The 17,833-nt window shown below is 38.6% G+C and overlaps 1 protein-coding gene across 1 annotated transcript in view; it reads left to right on the forward strand.

Moving 5' to 3' along the window:
* Positions 1-1,395: 1,395 nt before the first annotated feature.
* The window catches only part of DZIP3 (DAZ interacting zinc finger protein 3), a 114,046-nt gene continuing 97,608 nt past the window's right edge, over positions 1,396-17,833 (forward strand). The window contains 3 exon segments of the mRNA XM_078146687.1: positions 1,396-1,525; positions 9,600-9,691; positions 15,919-16,065. Of these exon segments, the coding sequence (XP_078002813.1) occupies positions 9,632-9,691; positions 15,919-16,065 (207 nt within the window). The 5' untranslated portion in view covers positions 1,396-1,525; positions 9,600-9,631.

Here is a 17,833-nt window from a genome sequence, read left to right on the forward strand (position 1 = left end):
ACAGAGGTATCCAAGGAGAAAGAGAAAGTTAATTTATCATTATTTCAAATCTCGAGATTTGGGTGTCCCTCCACCAGTATACTGTGATGAGGGGAGACAGAGTACAGGAGCAAAGGACCTGATTAAATAGCCCTAACGGGTAAAGCTCCCCTCCCACCAACCGGCCAATGTTTTGGCTCACATTTCAACACGAAACACTACCACAGGAACAAACAACAAACAGTATGCATATCTTAGTTACAAATTATAGACATCCATATTTAGCCCTTAGTTTGTTGAAATGTTACCAAAAAAGCAATTAAAGATATGCAGTCAAGCTAAACACTGTACTGTGTAACAAGGTCACCATGGCTAAAGTATAGCAATAGTTGTAGCAACATGATACAGGGGGGGTTTCTTCAGGAGTTTCAGGTTTGGCAAACTGTAACTACTGATATAACAATGGCCTAAAAGGGGGGTGGGGTGGGTACTTGGGACTGGAATCCTGTAACTCAGGTGATTTCTAGTAAATTAAAACTTAGGCCTGTCAGGCTACTATGCCTGCCTTGAGTCTAATACAATTTCTATTTATTCTTCTAAGAAGTCTTCACAGGAACCCTTATTCCACTCAGCCTTATCCCAAACCTTGATTACACTGAGGAGTCTTCACTGGGACATCCCATTCATTGCTATTAATATTATCATTTTTATTGTTATTAACACTGACCCTTTACCAGTGTATGAGTTGTGAGTTGCCTTTCCATTCCAGAGCGCTAGGCATGGCCCTGTGTGTGACTCTCCACATGTGGTACCTTTGTGTGTTCACTCTTTCCATTAATAGTGTCTGTATCTAAAGAAGAGGGGACCCCAGATTTATAGAGGAAATGTTTAATTGCTTTTTTTACTTTCCTGTTTCACAAAATACCTTTGATTTGAATTAACTGTGTCTTCTTGTTGACTAGTAAAGGCGAGCCTATCAGGAAGCGCATTTTATGAGCTCTCATGTTGAGTGGCTTTGAAATCACAGAGTATTTTGAAATTAGGGTAACTTTGTGTGGTAGAATCCATTCTGAGAGTAGAAGGTGGTGGTGGTGGTGCCCCCAGGTGCTACAGATAAAATCCTCTTAGTGCTGTTTACTTCCCTTTGTGGCCAGGTAGGTAAAGGTGTATGCAGGTTCTGTATTTAAAACACACACACAGACACACACCCACACACACACACACACACACACACACACACAGACACACACAGACACACACACACACACCCACACCCCCCCCCCAAACAAGTGACTTTAAGCTGCCCTCAGATGACACATTTGTAGCAAGCCTGAATGTGAGAGCACAGGTTGCTGGGAAGGGGCGGGTCCCTCAAGTTCCAGGAAGGAGGTCTCAGTTAATAAGACCAAATGAGTTGGTTTCAGTTTCATACTAACTGGAAAAGTTTGTCCCTGCTGGTGTGACCACAGCAACGAAGCCCAGATTTAGCCACCTCTTGTCCCTACCTAAGAATTTTAAAGACCTTCTCTCATTCTATCCTGGGACGGTAAGAACGTTTTGTGATTTTAACTGAACCTTGTTAAAATATTTGTCTAATTAATTCCTGCCAGTTTCTAGGAACACAACCCCCGTGCGGCGGCTGCTATTGCTGCCAAACACTTCTGGTCCTAATTCTGGGCTTCTGGAGCTGTAGCAGATCTGTATTCTGTAGTGAATGATAGAAATGAGAGCTTGTAGAGGAATGGAGTTTCCCCTAGAGCACTTTTCTCTGGATAGTTTCACCTCGGGATATTTATATAAGTAGCTTAAAAAATACACCCATATGTCTCTTAATTACTCATTCAATCATTCGACTGATTAGTTTATTTAGTGCGTTCATTCATTTCTCTATCCTTTTAAAATTCAGCCCAACATTTAGAGTGTGGGGGGAGGGGAGGAGGCGACTTGGAGGTAACCTTTACGTTCTACTATAGTTTGGAAACTGCCTTTTTTTTTTTTGAAGAGACTGATTCCCGCGCTGCACCCCCACCCCAGTATTTCCTCAATATTCCTCCTGTCTTTAAAACTTGCTGGGGTCTGTCACGAACAGCAGCAGATTGAGAGCTTTTAACAGGGGAAAGTTTTAACCTACACTTAAAACATTTTAGGAAATGAGCTAGTTGCTTTTTTGCAGATTGAAGCCCTACTTGTCCCTGGTCAGCAGTCGATCAATGTGGGGGTCTCTCAGCACAGCAGCGACTCTGGTTCTTAATGTTGTTTGGGAAATCCAAGGGAACGACGATAAATCTCAAGAAAAACATTTTCATCACATGATCATGATTAATCCTTAGGGCTTGTGCTCGTGCCTTACCTGGCTTTATAAGTGCGATGAAGCACAGAGAACAAGTTCATTCTCCCCCCCCCCGCCCCCAGCCTCACCTCTTTGGCTTTCTGCCTGCACCCAGAAATAAAGGCAGGGGGAAACCCTGCAAACTTAACTTTAGACACATACAGACACACACACACACACACACTATTCTAAATGGGTAAGTGATGAAAGCAAGACGTATTTAAGTCTAGGGGTGAGGAGGAAGATGTGAGCTATTGGAAGACTTTCAGTTTCAAACAGGCAGGACACAGGCTAGGAAGTATGGTCGGGGGTGGGGATGGGAGTGGGGGAAGGAAAAGAGGAATTGGCAGATGACATTACACTGCCTGAGAATTAGCCAGTCCTTCAGATTTCAGTATGTGACACCAAACAGGTGTAAAGTCAAATATAGTGGCTACAGGAAGTGTAATAGAAATTATTTGCTTATGCATTCATTACTAACCTGTACATACAGTAAAGCCTGCCTCCTGGAAAAGTCTGAATCCAAGAAAAGAACTTTTATTTTTAATGTGACTTTGTAAAAAGATTATCTTATTTTTTGTGCTTTGTGCCTCTGCTTTGGTTTGTGAAAAAATAGTCCCCACAGCAATACAGAGCTTCATGCCAGTGGGGTTCTTTCTTTCATATATTCCTCCCACCATGCCAACACACTGTTTGGTAGCCGAAGATGTCTTGAGTTCAGGCCTTAGAGTTACCATTTGTACATTATTTCAAGGACAAGGCTAAGACGCAGAATAGTTACAGATCAGCAGTGACTGAGGGGACATTCTTATTAAGAAATGAAAATGAAACCATAGGTCCTAACTCCCTCTCCTCCCACCTGGGAGTAGAGTAATAAGCATAGGTGGATTGGCTTGAGAGTAAGACTAACATGTTTAGTATTATTTATAAGAAAAATAGTTTTCAGAGTTCCAAACGATTTATAAATCAACCTTTGCTCTGGAACACAACTTTATAAATTGAGGATTTCATGTACCTTGCAGGCAAAACTTATAAAAGACTCTGCAGGTATAACTTGAAGATAGATGTTATCTCACAGCTTTAAGAGAAAATGGAACCTTAACAAAATAAAGAATTGGTCTAGGCTCATTGGTAGAACCTGGAAGTAATAAAGAATTCTTGACGCCTAGGCTTGCTGGGACAAATGTTCAGTTGTTTTTCACTCTCCACTACCTCACTGGGGATTTTCTTGGCAAAGATACCAGAGTGGTTTGCCATTTCCTTCGCCAGCTCATTTTATAGATGAGGAAACTGAGGCAAACAGGGTTAAGTGACTTGCCTAAGAATGCTGCAGCTAGAAAGTGTCTGAAGCCGAATTTGAACTCCGGTCTTCCAGGACTGGTGCTCTATTCACTTCACCACCAAGCTATGCCTTCTTGCTACTTCTCTTCACTACTAAGACCTTCCCTACTGTGCCACTTTCTCCTGGGTAGAACAGGTAGAGAAGGTACTGTGAACAGAGATTAGCATAGGGATAGGTAACTTGCCTTCATTGCAGGGGATTCAGTGAATCTAGGGCTTGTAAGCACTCACCTTGTAGGCTTGAGAGTGAGATCTTCATGTTTTATGTTGTTTATATGAGAAAAATGCTTTTCAGAGTTCCAAACAATCAGTTATTTGCGGTGATTGGCCTTTGACTAGAACAGATAATAAAAAAGTAGTGATATTTATGTCATTCAAGGAAAAGAGACACCTTATATTCATGGATATGCTCTGCTTCCCCGTTATCTTAGTTGCTTTACTATGTAGTTCTTAGTATCCCACTGGCAATGAGAATTTTGAACCACAGACTAATTGTTTGGTACCGTATAGGCTACCATCTCTCCACCTTCATAAAGGGTGTCAAACCATTGGGATATTCTACCTCCTTTAAAAAACAAACAAAAAAACCCCCAACGATTTAGACTGGGTTCATTGGATCATAAATCATAGGAGAGATCCCAGAGAACATCTCATTTTACAAATGACTTGTCCAAGGTCACATAGGTAGGAAATGATAGAGGTAGGATTTGAACCTTTGAATTAGGTCCTTTGAATTAGGAATGAGTGTTTTCTTCATTACACTGTGCTGCTGCTTAAAAAGCAACAAAACAAAACAAAAACATAATCTTTAACAACAGCATTGAAAGTTAACATGAATATCATTTCATGTTCAATGATACCAGAGTTAGTAGTCAGTTGAATTGAAGACTTTAGGGCACTTAGATATGCTGTATGACCTTGGGCAAAACAGACACTTCATCCCCTTGGATCTCAGTTTCCTTATGTATAAAAAGTGGAACATTTCTTGAGAACATGGCTAATAGAGAAATTTGTTTTGCATGTCTATACATGGTTGTAATGGGTTTTATTTTGCTTGCCTTCTCAGTGTGTGGGAGTGGATTTGGAGCTTCATTTTAAGCCTCTAAAATTCCTTTACTGGAATCTTTCTCCATTGCCTCTTAATTTTAGTGCCTTTCTTCTGTTGTTTCCCATTTATTCTGTATGTATATTTGTAAATATTTGCATGTTGTCTCCCCCTTTAAATTGTAAGCTCCTTGAGGGCAGGGACTATCTTTTGCCTCTTTTTCTGTCACCAGCACTTAGAACAGTGCCTGGCACATAGTAGGTGCTTAATAAATGTTGATTGATTGGAATTAAAAATAAAATGAATTTGTATTTTAAAAAAATGAGAAGTGGAACTAGATAATCTGTAATGTTCTTTCTAGCACTAAATTCTATGATCCTTAGACTTAGAAATTTGTCAGTTTGTGAGGATGGGAAAGATCAGGATCTGCTGCTCTTAGAAACCACATTTTTTTTTCTTTCGCCATATCTTTGGGAAACTGGAGAATGACTTAGAGCAATCCATCAAATCCAAGTTGCTGGGGGATGGTAACTGAGTACATGTTGTCAGATGTGTCAGAGCATGCTCTTTTTGGGCCTCTCCCAGTGACAGAGTGGTTGTTCGTGGTTTGTTTGGGTGACTGGCTGTTGGGGAGATACAATTTCCTCCTTACTGTCAGATCTGTCACCAGGGGAGTCCTTACAGTGCTGCTTCTAAAGTCACCAAATGACAGCCATTTAAGTTTTCATCTTAACAAGTGGAACTCCAGGGTCCTCCTCACCTGTTGAGACCTTCAGAAAAATTCCCTTAGCACCTTACGTCATCCGGGTGAGCGCCCACCCTCAGCTAGATCTCCAAAAGCCCAATGCACATATTGATATGCATGAGCCAGTCAGCTAATTTAAAAGAAAAATGAGGTTTGGGGCTAAAATTCTCAAATTAATCAACTATAGTATTAGACTTATCTGGCTAATTGGCCATTTTACTTTGGCCATACAGTCACAGTCTGTGTGTAATGGTTTAATCCTTCTTATGAGGCATTTTTTTAGGGATGTAATATTTCCTCGTAACTTTATTTACTTGACATTGATGATATATTTATTTATATATGTACTTGTCTCTCCCATTAGAATAAAATCCTTGTGAGTAATAATGATATGATATTGATAGCTTAGCATTCATATATACTTTGAGGTTTGTAATACATATACATTATGTATATAAACATATACACATTTTGTGTGGGTGTATATGTGTGTATATGTGTGTGTATTTCTTATTTAGTCTTCACAACAACCTTGTTAGGTAGGTACTCTTATTCCCATTTTTATGGATGAGGAAACTGAGGCAAAAAGAGGTTAAGTGACTTATCCAGGGTTAGACAACTAATAAGTGTCTCAGGCAGAATTTGAATTCAGGTCTTCCTGACTCCAAGTCCAGTACAATATCCATTATGTCACCCACTTCCCTCAGAGTAAGGATTGTTTTATTCATTTTACTTGTGTCCCTGGCATTTAGCAAGGTGCTTGACAAGTTGGTGGGTGCTTAATTAATACCTGTTGGTTGACCAAATGTCTCCAAAAGATTAAATGTGACTGTATAGCTTTCTTGTTCTGCAGTACTACCCATGCAGTATCTAAGAAGTATACTTAATATTGTGGAATTTTGCAAAATTTGGGAGGTAGCAGAATTCTTATGCAGTATTGTTCATTGTTTGGGAACTCAGCCTGTATTTTAATATTGGGTTGTAATGTGGAAATGACAGAACAGACAGAAGCAAATAGGTTTGTTGTGATTTCACATTTTTTTTTGGTGAGGTAATTGGGGTTAAGTGACTTGCCCAGGGTCACACAGCTAGTAAGTGTCATGTGTCTGAGGCCAGATTTGAACTCAGGTCCTCCTGACTCCAAGGCCAGAACTTTATCCACTGTGCTACCTATCTACCCCTCACTTTCTTTTTAAAGAACCTATTGAATTGCCTTAAGGAACCTTGGTTTTCATGAATCTGGTGTGTAAACTGCAGGTACAATGATTGAGCTTGCACTGGGAGTCAGAAAATGTGAAACCTTAGGCAAATCATTAAAAATTCTGACCCAGCTTTCCTTCCTCCTTTTCTCACAGAAAGAAGCTACCTTAGTGTGTGTGCAAAATGGATGCATAATGCACACACGCTTATTGAATTGATATAAAGTGAGGCAACGTGGAACAGTGGAAGCGGCACTGATTCTTTATTTACTTGTCAGAGGACCTAAATTCCAATACTCCTTCTTCCATTTATTTGTTACCTGGGTGATCTTAGGCAAGTCATTCTGGGCTTCAGTTTCTTCAGCCATTTAAAAAAATAATATTTAGTGTTTGAATTAAAGAGATTTACTGTATAGCCAACTCTTTAAGGATTGATTTATTCCAGTAAAACCTGAGATTCTATACAAGTGTGCCGAGTCCTAGACTCTGCTCATAAAAGGGACTGTACGCATGTGGCTAGGAGTGCCAATTATTCTATCTAGGACAGTGGAGACACAACACAACTTCGTATATTTGGATGGGAAAAGGTAGGTCTTTGGTAAGGCTCCTGGTGGCAAAACGTCCTACTTTGTACTCCTGCAAAGGGTGTGTAAGATTGTAAGTTTCTTGAGGAGAAGGACTGCCTTTTGCCCCTTTTAGTATTCCCAGCATGTAGAACAGTACCTGGCACAGAGCACGTACTTCATAAATGTTGATTGATCGATTGACTTTAGCGATCCAAATTATTTTTGGTTGTAGTTAGAGAACAAATTGTCTTTTCGTATCAGAAACCAAGGACATCTGAAAAGAATGTTTGATAATGTTTTTTTTTCTGTTCTGTGATTAGAGAGCAACTTTACTAAATTTGCTTCTGTTCTTAGGAAGCGCGATAGCCAAAAGAAGTTTTGAGGGAAATCCCTATTGATGATAGGTAAGTCAGAATTAGGAGTGAAAAGATAGGTGAACTGAAATCAATAGCAAATGTTTGGAGAGTATAGGAGAGGGAGGATTTGCAGCTATGTAGTCTGCTAAATATTTATGAAAAAGTGGCTCAGCTATTAAAAGAATCAAATTCAGATAAAAGTAAATTAAGGGATGAACAAGAGGAACAGAGGTTAAAATATTATTTGCAGGTGTTTGGTGGTATACCCAGAAAATATAGTGGATTCGGTGGGAAAAAAAAAAACAAAACAGTTTTCAGCAAGGTAGTGGACAGAGTATATGAAACTCTCAATCATTTATGTTTTATATGCCATTAATAAGTACTGAGGAATATCAGAAAAAGTCCCCACATCCTATTAATTTAAATTACAAAAAAAATCAAATGTCTGCATTAACTCACAAGGCCTGTGTTAGATCTGTACAAAAAGAATATAACCCTTTAAAATTTTACTAACAGAAATAGAAGAAGATCTGAGCAAATTGAAGGATGTGCTAGAGCTAGTTGGGGCAGTGAAAGAAGTTCAAATTCTACCTCAGATACCTACTTAGTAGCTGTGTGACCCAGGGTAAGTCACTTAACCTCTTAGCCTCAGTTTCCTCATCTGTAAATGGGGATAATAATATTACCTATTTTGCAGGGTTGTTGTGAGGAACAAAAGAGAAAACATGTGTAAAGTTCTTTGCAGACTTTAAAGTGCTGTATAAATGATAGGTGGTGGTAGAGGTGTTGCTGTTACTTGAGTAGGAAGGTTAAATGTGGTAAAGTACAAATACCATCCAAATGAACATATTTTCTTACATTTTTTTTTTTGGTGAGGCAGTTGGGGTTAAGTGACTTGCCCAGGGTCACACAGCTAGTGTTATGTGTCTGGGGCCGGATTTGAACTCAGGTCCTCCTGACTCCAGGGCCAGTGCTCTATCCACTGTGCCACCTAGCTGCCCCTCCAAATGAACAAATTAATTTAATGTAATATTTGGTTAGTAGAATATCAACTCCTTGAGGAGCCTATCACAGGGCCTATCACAGTGGGTTCTTAAACATGTATTCACACATACTTTTTATGTGGAACTTTGATTTCATCAGTGTAGGGAATGTTACTGGTGAGGAAACATTTCCCTATCACTTCAGAGCTTCAATTTATGGACTTAGAGAATTTCCCTACATCGCTAATATGTTTCATCCGTGGTATTGGAAAGCAAGGTCTTCCTGGCTTCATGGCCAGCTCTCTTTAGGATGCTATGCTGCTTCTCCCTGTATGCCTAGTGTGTAACACTTAATAAATGTTTGTTAAATTGGACTTGACTTAGTGTGTGCATTTTTTTCCTGCTATGACATAGGCCATTAATGTATTGGTTTCCAATTTGAATTGTTGTCCAGATAAGGAAATTAAAAAACAACAGGTCATTGCTTTTCTTATAATAGGTAATTGTTTTTCAACATCAGTTCACTTTATATGTTGACCTTAGAATGTTCTTGAACACTAATTATTTCTGAAAACCTGATTACCTAGAAAGGATGAGAGCCTAGAGGCTGACTTAAAGAGAAACCAAGTGATACAACTTTTTTTTTTTTAAACAGGCTAGGTTATTTAAAATACATTTTGTTCAGAGTGGGTTATCTCTACCAAAAAAAAAAAAGAAAGTAATTTCAGGGGGCCATTCCATTCAAATTAACTTGGAATCATGCCTCAGAGTAATCTTTTCTTTTTTTGTTTGTTTGCTATTATATAACTGCTAAAGATGCAGGGTGTTTTGTATTAAGTCTTTGTGGTGTATACTAACACCCAGTCAAAATGGAAAGGCAAAGATTTCTTTGCTTTACCCTGATTTCCCAAAAAGATATGGCATCTAGCATCAACTATCTTTTGGACAGCATAGTGAAGTCTTTGAGACTTTCATACAAGGTTTCAACAAGTCAAGAGCTGTGAAGTTAACCAAGATGATTATATCCTGTGTTTTGAATAAACTTTTCTCTTTTAGCTTCCATTGAACCTAATACTACGAGTTCAACTATGGAGAATGACGCTAAGAGAAAAAGTGAGAGACAAATGAAGGTGTCAGCTAATCAGATGGTAAGAGTAAACTTAATTCTTTTAGCCGGTTGTTAAAGGACTTTTCAGAAAGTAGTAAAAACTTTGATTGGAATGAGAAATCAATTGAACTTTCTATTTCATTGTCTGTTATATAATCTTTATATGAAGCCCTTTCCCTACCTCAGTAAATAGAATATTTCACAGGGAACCCAAATAAATGCTTCTTTGATAGTTCAGAAGCTTGGTACTGTATCAAGGTCAGTGTAAGAGTGCTATTTGCTTTGCCAATGGGTGTAGGAGAGGCTGGAGGGAGGAGAAAATTTGAAACTGAAAATAAAAATTAAAAAAAAATTTAAAAAGACAGTGGAGTCAGGAATGAATTGAATTTGGCCATTTTGACAGTGACTAGCCCAGCCACTGGGCTTCAGTTTAAGCTTCAGTTTTCTCATCTATAAAATGAAGATTATCTTGTACTATTTACTTTACAGGATTGTTATGAGGAAAATACTTAGTAAACCTTAAAGTGCAATATAAGTGTAAGTTATAATTCTGAATATCAGTTCTCACTGTTCAGCTCCATAGATTGAAAGGTGGAAGTTGTAGGGTACTGGGCTGAATCTCACCTTGGAACATACCTTGACAATACATTTTATTTTTTTTAGTAAATCTCTGAAGTTATGTAAGTGTGTTCTATTGTTACTTATATCTTTTGTCCAACTGTTCAGGGCATCATAACTTGGGTTCCATTTAGTGGCTCCTGCCCGTCATGGTACTTTCCTTCTCGGAGTTTACTGTCTATTTAAAGGGCTTAGCAAAGTAGGTGTTCCTTAAGTAATTGTTGAATGAATGGATGGTTGGATGGATGGATGCTAAAGTTTAAATGTGTAGTTTCCCTTTCCTTTTCTTCAGCTTTGTTAATATGACTTTCATATCCACAAATGAAAGATGAGTCTCAAGCCAACCTCAACTTATAACTCACCATCTCCTGTAGTTAGTGGCAATACAATATGTGGTGGATTTTATGATGTATTTTCATCATGTTTATTGTCTTATTATGAAGGTGGATCCTAATTGTTAATAAGCTAGTTATAAAGCTGAAGAAATGTGTATTGTAGTGGGGGGCATATAGCTACTAAAATGATTAAATATAAAATAACAGTAAGTCTAACACTCATTATCTACATGACTTTTTATTTATTTTTTGGAGAATCGGGTTTTGCCCAGGATCACACAGAGCTAGTAAATTGTCAAGTGTCTGAGGCTGGGTTTAGGTCCTCTTGCCTTCAGGCCCGGTGCCCTATCCTCTGTGCCACCTAGTTGCACCAGCTGTTAAGGAGACTGTTAAAGACTGTTTCCAGCTAAATTAGAATATTTGCCCTTTCCTGAACATTCACCATTCTCTCTCAGTTCTAAGTTTTTGTTCATTTTGATCCCTCTTTCTGGAATGTCCCCCTCCATTTTTGCCTGTAGAAATCCTACTCATCCCTCAATACCCAATGCAAATAGCATCTCTTTAATAAAACTTTTCCTGATTCTCTTCAGTCCAAAGTGACATCTTCCTCTTCCAAACTTCCATTGCACTGTGTTCCTGTTTCCCTCAACAACCGCCACATTTTGCCTGTTAAAGAGAACCTACCATACTTGAAATAAGAATCATAAGCAAATTGAGCTAAAGCAAGAATTATGGGAATCAGATTGAGAAAAGAAAAGTGTTTATAAACAACTGTGCGGGGCAGAAGGGTAAATTATCGGCATTACAGCTTGTTGCATTGTGGCATCAATTTTGCAAAGATGGATTGAAGGCCGAATGTTATGAAGGCATATATGTTGTTTCAACCAAGTGTATTAGCAATACATTAATACCACAGAAGAAAATAAGTTACAGTATAAATTCTTCTTTGAATAATGATTATTAAGAGAATTACAATATAGCAGCTAAAGCAGTGTTCTAGTTTATCATTTATATTTGGCTGTAATTGAGAGAATGAAATATTATATATCTATATAGTTTTAAAAACCTATTTTATTGGGGCAGCCAGGTTGTGAGGTGGATAGAGCTCCAGCCTGAGAATCAGGAGGACCTGAGTTCAAATCCGACCTCAGACACATGACACTTACTAGCTGTGTGACCTTGGGCAAGTTACTTAACCCCAACTGCCTTACCAAAAAAAGGAAAAAAAAACCCTCTTTGATTGATCAATTAACAAGCTCTTTATTGTGCCAAGGCCAAATCACTACAACGTTACTATAAATCATTACTACATTAAGATATCTTTATGAAATATTTGATGAAAAGAATCACAAAATTTGAGAATTGGAATGAACTGTAGCAGCTCTCTAGCCCAACCCATGTGACGAGGGTTCTTAACCTGGGGCCTTAAGGAGTCTGTTAGCATTTGAGGGAGTCTGTGAATTTGGATGGAAAAAAGAAAATCTACATCTTTATTTTCACTAACTGTGGGTTTCCTTTGTAATTCTGTCAGTTTACAAAACATGACTCTGTAGAGTCCGATAGACTTTACCAGACTGCCAAAAGGACCCATGACACAAAAAAAGTTAAGCACTTCTGCCATAAGATGAAGCTTCTTTACAACTTCATTCACCGACTATTGGTTGAATGCCTATTATGTGCTGTCAATATATGATATAAACATATCTAACTACACCACAACGCAAAATGTGGCGGTTGTTGAGGGAAACAGGAACACAGTGCGGTGGAAGTTTGGAAGAGGAAGATGTCGCTTTGGACTGAAGAGAATCAGGAAAAGTTTTATTGAAGAGATGCTATTTGCATTGGGTATTGAGGGATGAGTAGGATTTCTACAGGCAAAAATGGAGGGGGACATTCCAGAAAGAGGGATCAAAATGAACAAAAATTTACAAGTGGGAAAGAATGTTCAGGAAAGGGCAAATATTCTAATTTAGCTGGAATATAGGATACATGTTAGGGAAATTGGAGGTTAGTGACTGGGGTCATAAGTTTAGAACCAGAAGGGACCTCAGAGGTTGTCTAGCTCAACCCTTTTATGAGAAAACTGAGGGCCAGAGTGGTTAAATGACTTGTCCAAGGCTACATGGGTAATGAGAAGCAGCACAGGAATTTGAACCCTCCCCTGCCTCCAAACTAAGTGCTCATTTTACTTTATCACACTAATGATAAGTCTTAACAAGTAGGTTTAGGAGCTAGATTGTGGAGGGCCTTGAAAGCCAGCTTAAAGATTTCAGCTTATTCGTTGGGTACTAGGGAGGTTTTTGAATTGGGACTTGAATCAGACATATGCTTTCACATTTGATCATTGACATGATCAGAATTGTGCTTTATTGATCTTTTTATAGTGTGTGGGATTTTTTGGAGAAGAGTAGCTGACATAATTTGATTTGAATGATGGTAACATATTAAGTCTTATATGACCTGATGCAAAGGGAAGTGAGAAGAACTAGGAGAACAGTTTAATAAATAATAACAATATTGTGAAGAGAAATCAACTTTGAAAGGCCTAGAAGTTCTGATCAACATAATGACCAACCGTGATTCGAAAGTACTCATGATGACACAAGTATGGGGATGGCAGAATGTAAGCTCCTTGAGGGCAGGGATGATTACCTTTTTTGTCTTTGTAGCCCTACCACCTACTGCTATGCTTTGCACACAGGAAGCACTTCAATATGTATTGATTTTTTTTTTTTTGGCTAGGCAAGGGAGTTAAGTGAGTTGCCCAGGGTCACACAGCTAGTAAGTGTTACGTGTCTGAGGCCAAATTTGAACTCAGGTCCTTCTGAATCTAGGGCTGGTGCTCTATCCACTGCACCACCTAGCTGCCCCTATGTATTGAATTTCTTAAAAGACATTAGATTGAGGAGAGAGGAGTGTTCTTCTAGGCCAGACCTGCACAACTTGGCAGTAGGTAGGGGCCAAAATTAAAATAGGCTGAACTTCTTTGAGCCACAGATAGGTTTTTAGCAGCTCACTTTCCAAGTAAACGTATAAATTAGTGATTAAACTATTTTGCAATAAACCATGTTTTAAAAAAATGGGAAAGTTCAATGAATATCAATTAATTACCCTTATTACTTAAGACTTTTATCATGAAATCACATTAATGTCAAAAAAAATTACTTTGCTGCTCTCACTTTGTTCCTATTAAACACCAGTAAGGATTGAAAACGCAGTGTGTCCTTCTCAGACTAGACACAGACAGATGATGGTTGGTTGCTTCGGGTCATGTGACAAACAGAGAGTGCGCAGTGGCAACCACCTGCCAAGTTACACGATGGGCACAATAGTGACTAGTGGAAGGCAGGTTAAGCAGGGCATGGACAAAGCACTTGTTACTTCTTTACTTTCTTTGACATTCTCTACATTTTTTGTGGACTCCAGGAAATCCTTTGGCAGGCTGCAAGTGGCCCAGGGCCATAGGTTGTGCAGTTCTGTTCTAGGCAGTGAGGAAGGGCATTGTGAGGAAAGAGAAGTTAAGTAATACTAGTGAGAGAAGAGAAAGGAAGAGAGACCACCAATTGGGGAAAGAGGGATGGGTTTTAGAGTACTGATAGAGGAAGGAGAGTAGCATTCTGAGTTAAGCGGGCCACATTTTCATGTCATTAAGTTCATTTGGGCAATTGAGAAAAAAACCGAGTTATATACTGATATTTATGAGGGTCTGAGGTCCCACAAGTTAGTTATTGTACAGATCAGTCAAAAAGGTGAAATGTTCTGATTCTACAACAAAAGAAAGTAAAGTGTTATTGGGAAATTTAAGTTATACTTGATTTGCACAATGCTCATTGTTCCCTGTCATTAAAATGAGTAATGGTGTAGTATATGCAGCAAGATGCCTGCAGGATATTTTTTTGTTTGAACTTCGCTTCCTTTTTAGTAGCAGTTCAGACATGTCACTAATAAATATTCAGCTTGGGAATATCAGATGGTCCCAGGGCGATATCTGAAGGAGGTTTTTAACTGAGACTTGAAGAGGTTGTCCTTCTGACAGTGGGCCATTACCATTCTTTGTCGTCATTTCTAATTGAATGGGGCTTTCTTTGTTTTCTACAGAGAAAAATCTGTTATACATGCCTTATTTTACATTTTGGTTATTGTTCAGTTGATTTTTAAATGGTTCTGCATTTAGTGGCTGAAGCAAATAGCTCCATTTTGCGAAAGTGAATATTCTTGACTCAGCATGGCATAGTGGATGAAGGACTTAGAATGAGGCAGACCTGGATTCAAATTCCTGTATCTTATATTTACTGGTTACTCTGTAACCATGGGGAAGTCATTTAATTTCTTTAAGCCTCAGACAACTCTTTAAGACCAGAGATAGCGTAGTGTAGAGGTTAGGACACAGAACTTGATTTCAGGAAAACTGGGGTTCAAATCCTCTGGCATATGCCTGCTGAGGACGCTAGCTCTGTGACCCTGGGCATATCACTTTAACCACTCTGTGCCTCAGTTTTTTCATGTTTAAAATGAGGGGGTTGGACTCTGTGGCCTCTAAGGTCCCTTCTAGATCTTAATCTCCAATCCTATGAGTTATATACGGGTTGGTATCTGGGGCAAGAATTCCTACTTCTACAAAATCAAGGCCCTCTGCATGTTGAGGCTTTCTTTATTCAAGCCTTAGGTATCTGTAGCCAAACTATGGGGCAGCTAGGTGGGGTAGTAGATAGAGTGCAGGGCCTGGAGTCAGGAAAACTCTTCTTCTTTAGTTTAAATCCAGCCTCAGGCACTTACTAGCTGTGTGATCCTGTGCAAGTTGCTTAACCCTGTTTGCCTCAGTTTCCTCATCTGTAAAATGAGAAGGAAATGGCAAGAAAGCCTCAAATGAGGTCGTGAAAAGTTGGAAACAGCTGAACAACAACAAAGGCAAAATATAAATGTTAAAGAACTCCTGGCATTTTTTGGGTGTGTTTTCGGTAAATTTAGAACATGAACACTTCATAGTATCAATCAGTAAGCACCTACTATGTCAGTCAGTTGATAAACATTTATTAAGCGTGTTCTATGTGCCAAGCCCTGCATTTAGAGTTAGAGATGAAAAGAAAGGTGAAAGGCAGCCCTTGTTGTCAAGGAGGTCACAGTCTATTGGGGTGCAAACAATAATGTACAAACAAGCACCATAAAGGATAAATTGGAAGTGTTCAGCTGTGTGCCATGCGTTTGTACTATGTTCAGATTGTCATCTAGCGATTTAAGAATAATGATTTGTAGTAAGGAAAATTGGAATATGTGCAATGAAATAACTGGTTCACATTTCTTGTATGTTGAACAGGAAAAAAACATATGTGAAGATCCCATAACCAGTGAGGGACTATTGGAATTGAGAAGAATTTTGAAAGTGATTTCAGCAGTCCCCAGAGCTTTGAATCCTCACATCAAGGAATTTATACATACAGCTTTGTCCTTGCAAGTGGTGCAGGTAAAAGCATAATTTGTTTGGTTGTGGGGGAGTTTAGTAGAAGTATAATTCTGTTGATATGTGTTTTATTATCCTCTTCCTTCTCTGTAAATTTTGTCACAGTTTCCTTAACAGTAAAAGGAGATAATAATATAACCTGCCTCCCAGGGTTGTTGTGAGGATTAAAGGAGATAATATTTGTAAAACGCTTAATGTAGTAACTGACACATAATAGTCATAATATTAATGCTAGCTATTATTAAATCCAGGGGAGATCATAATCTCTCCTGTCCTGAGGGGCTTTTTAAATAATTGGGCATTTGTTATTTAGAAAGTAGGTTTAAGTGGCTGTTTTCCTTCAGGGACCTTGTCAAGAACATGGTAGATGGCAAACAAAAAGTAAACTGGAAGGTCCAGTGTTCTAATCCCAGATCTATGAGTAGTCACTGTATTTTAACATATACCAGTTACTGTCTCTTTCTTGATTTGTTTCTTCACCTATAAGACAGTGATTATAAATCCAAAGATATCATGTTAAGAATAATTAATAGCTGAAATTTCTTTGAGAAATTAGATTTGTGTTTAAACATGTGAATAGTTAAAAAATATACTGGTTTTCCATTTCATGAACTCATCTTCATGAGTTCAAATCTAGCTGCAGACACTTACTAGCTGTGTGACCCTGGGCAGGTCACTTAACCCTTTTTGCCTTAGTTCCACACTTGCAAAATAGCTGGAAAAGGAAATGGCGAACCGTTCTACTGTCTTTGTCAAAAAAACCTAAAAAAATCAAAAAGGAGTCATAGAGAGTCATACATGACTGAAACGACTAAACAATTCCAATTTTAAAACGAAGGCCATCTCTCACTTGCTTTAAAAGCCATATGTTTGTGTGACCCTGGGCAAGTCATTTAACCCTGATTACCTCACCAAAAAAATAAAAGGCACACATTCATTCAAACATTTATGAAGCATCTTGTATGTGCAATGCACTGTACTATCACCTCATCTCACCTCACTTTACTTTATTTCTCAGTGAGTTTATATTCTACTGAGGGGATACAACATGTATACAGATAATTAGAGTAGAAAAAAAATAGAAGGGGCAACAGTAGATCCAACCTAGGTGAGATATTAGGTATACATGCAAGGAAGTGAGCAGAGACATAAATGATTCACCTCACCTCACTTCACTTCACTTCACTTCACTTCACTTCACTTCACTTCACTTTACTCCTGAAGGGACTTGGGCAGCTAGATGGCACAGAGTATCCATTGTGTGCCAGCCCTTGAGTCAAGAGGACTTGACTTCAAATCTGGTTTCAGGCATCTACTACCTGTGTGACCCTGAGGCAAAACCCTGTTTGCCTCAGTTTCCTCATCTGTAAGATGAACTGGAGAAGGAAATGGCAAACCACTCCAGTATGGGTCATGAAGGTTGGACACGCCTGAACAACAACAACTTGTGTAAGAAGAGTCTCTGTCATATTTAAATTGAATCTGTTTTTCCCCAAATTAGAGGAAATGTGCTGTTTTTTCTTTTGTACTAGTCACTTTAATTTAGAGAGGTAAAATCACTACAACTAGATTTATCTTAGAAATAGCACATATGTCTTTCCTGTGAAACATTATCATATTGTCTCTGTGAAAAACTATTACTAATCCTTGGAAATGAAAAAACAAAATAGAACTTGAAGGTACTCAGGGTGACTTTGTACACATTTCTCTGCTCATGTCTCTAAGCAGAGATTGTGAAATCAAATGGCAGTGGTTTACATCAGTCTAGCAT

This window comes from Phascolarctos cinereus, unplaced genomic scaffold, assembly GCF_003287225.1.
Source record: "Phascolarctos cinereus isolate Bilbo 61053 unplaced genomic scaffold, phaCin_HiC Scaffold_726;HRSCAF=1367, whole genome shotgun sequence".
NCBI classification, from domain to species: Eukaryota; Metazoa; Chordata; class Mammalia; order Diprotodontia; family Phascolarctidae; genus Phascolarctos; species Phascolarctos cinereus.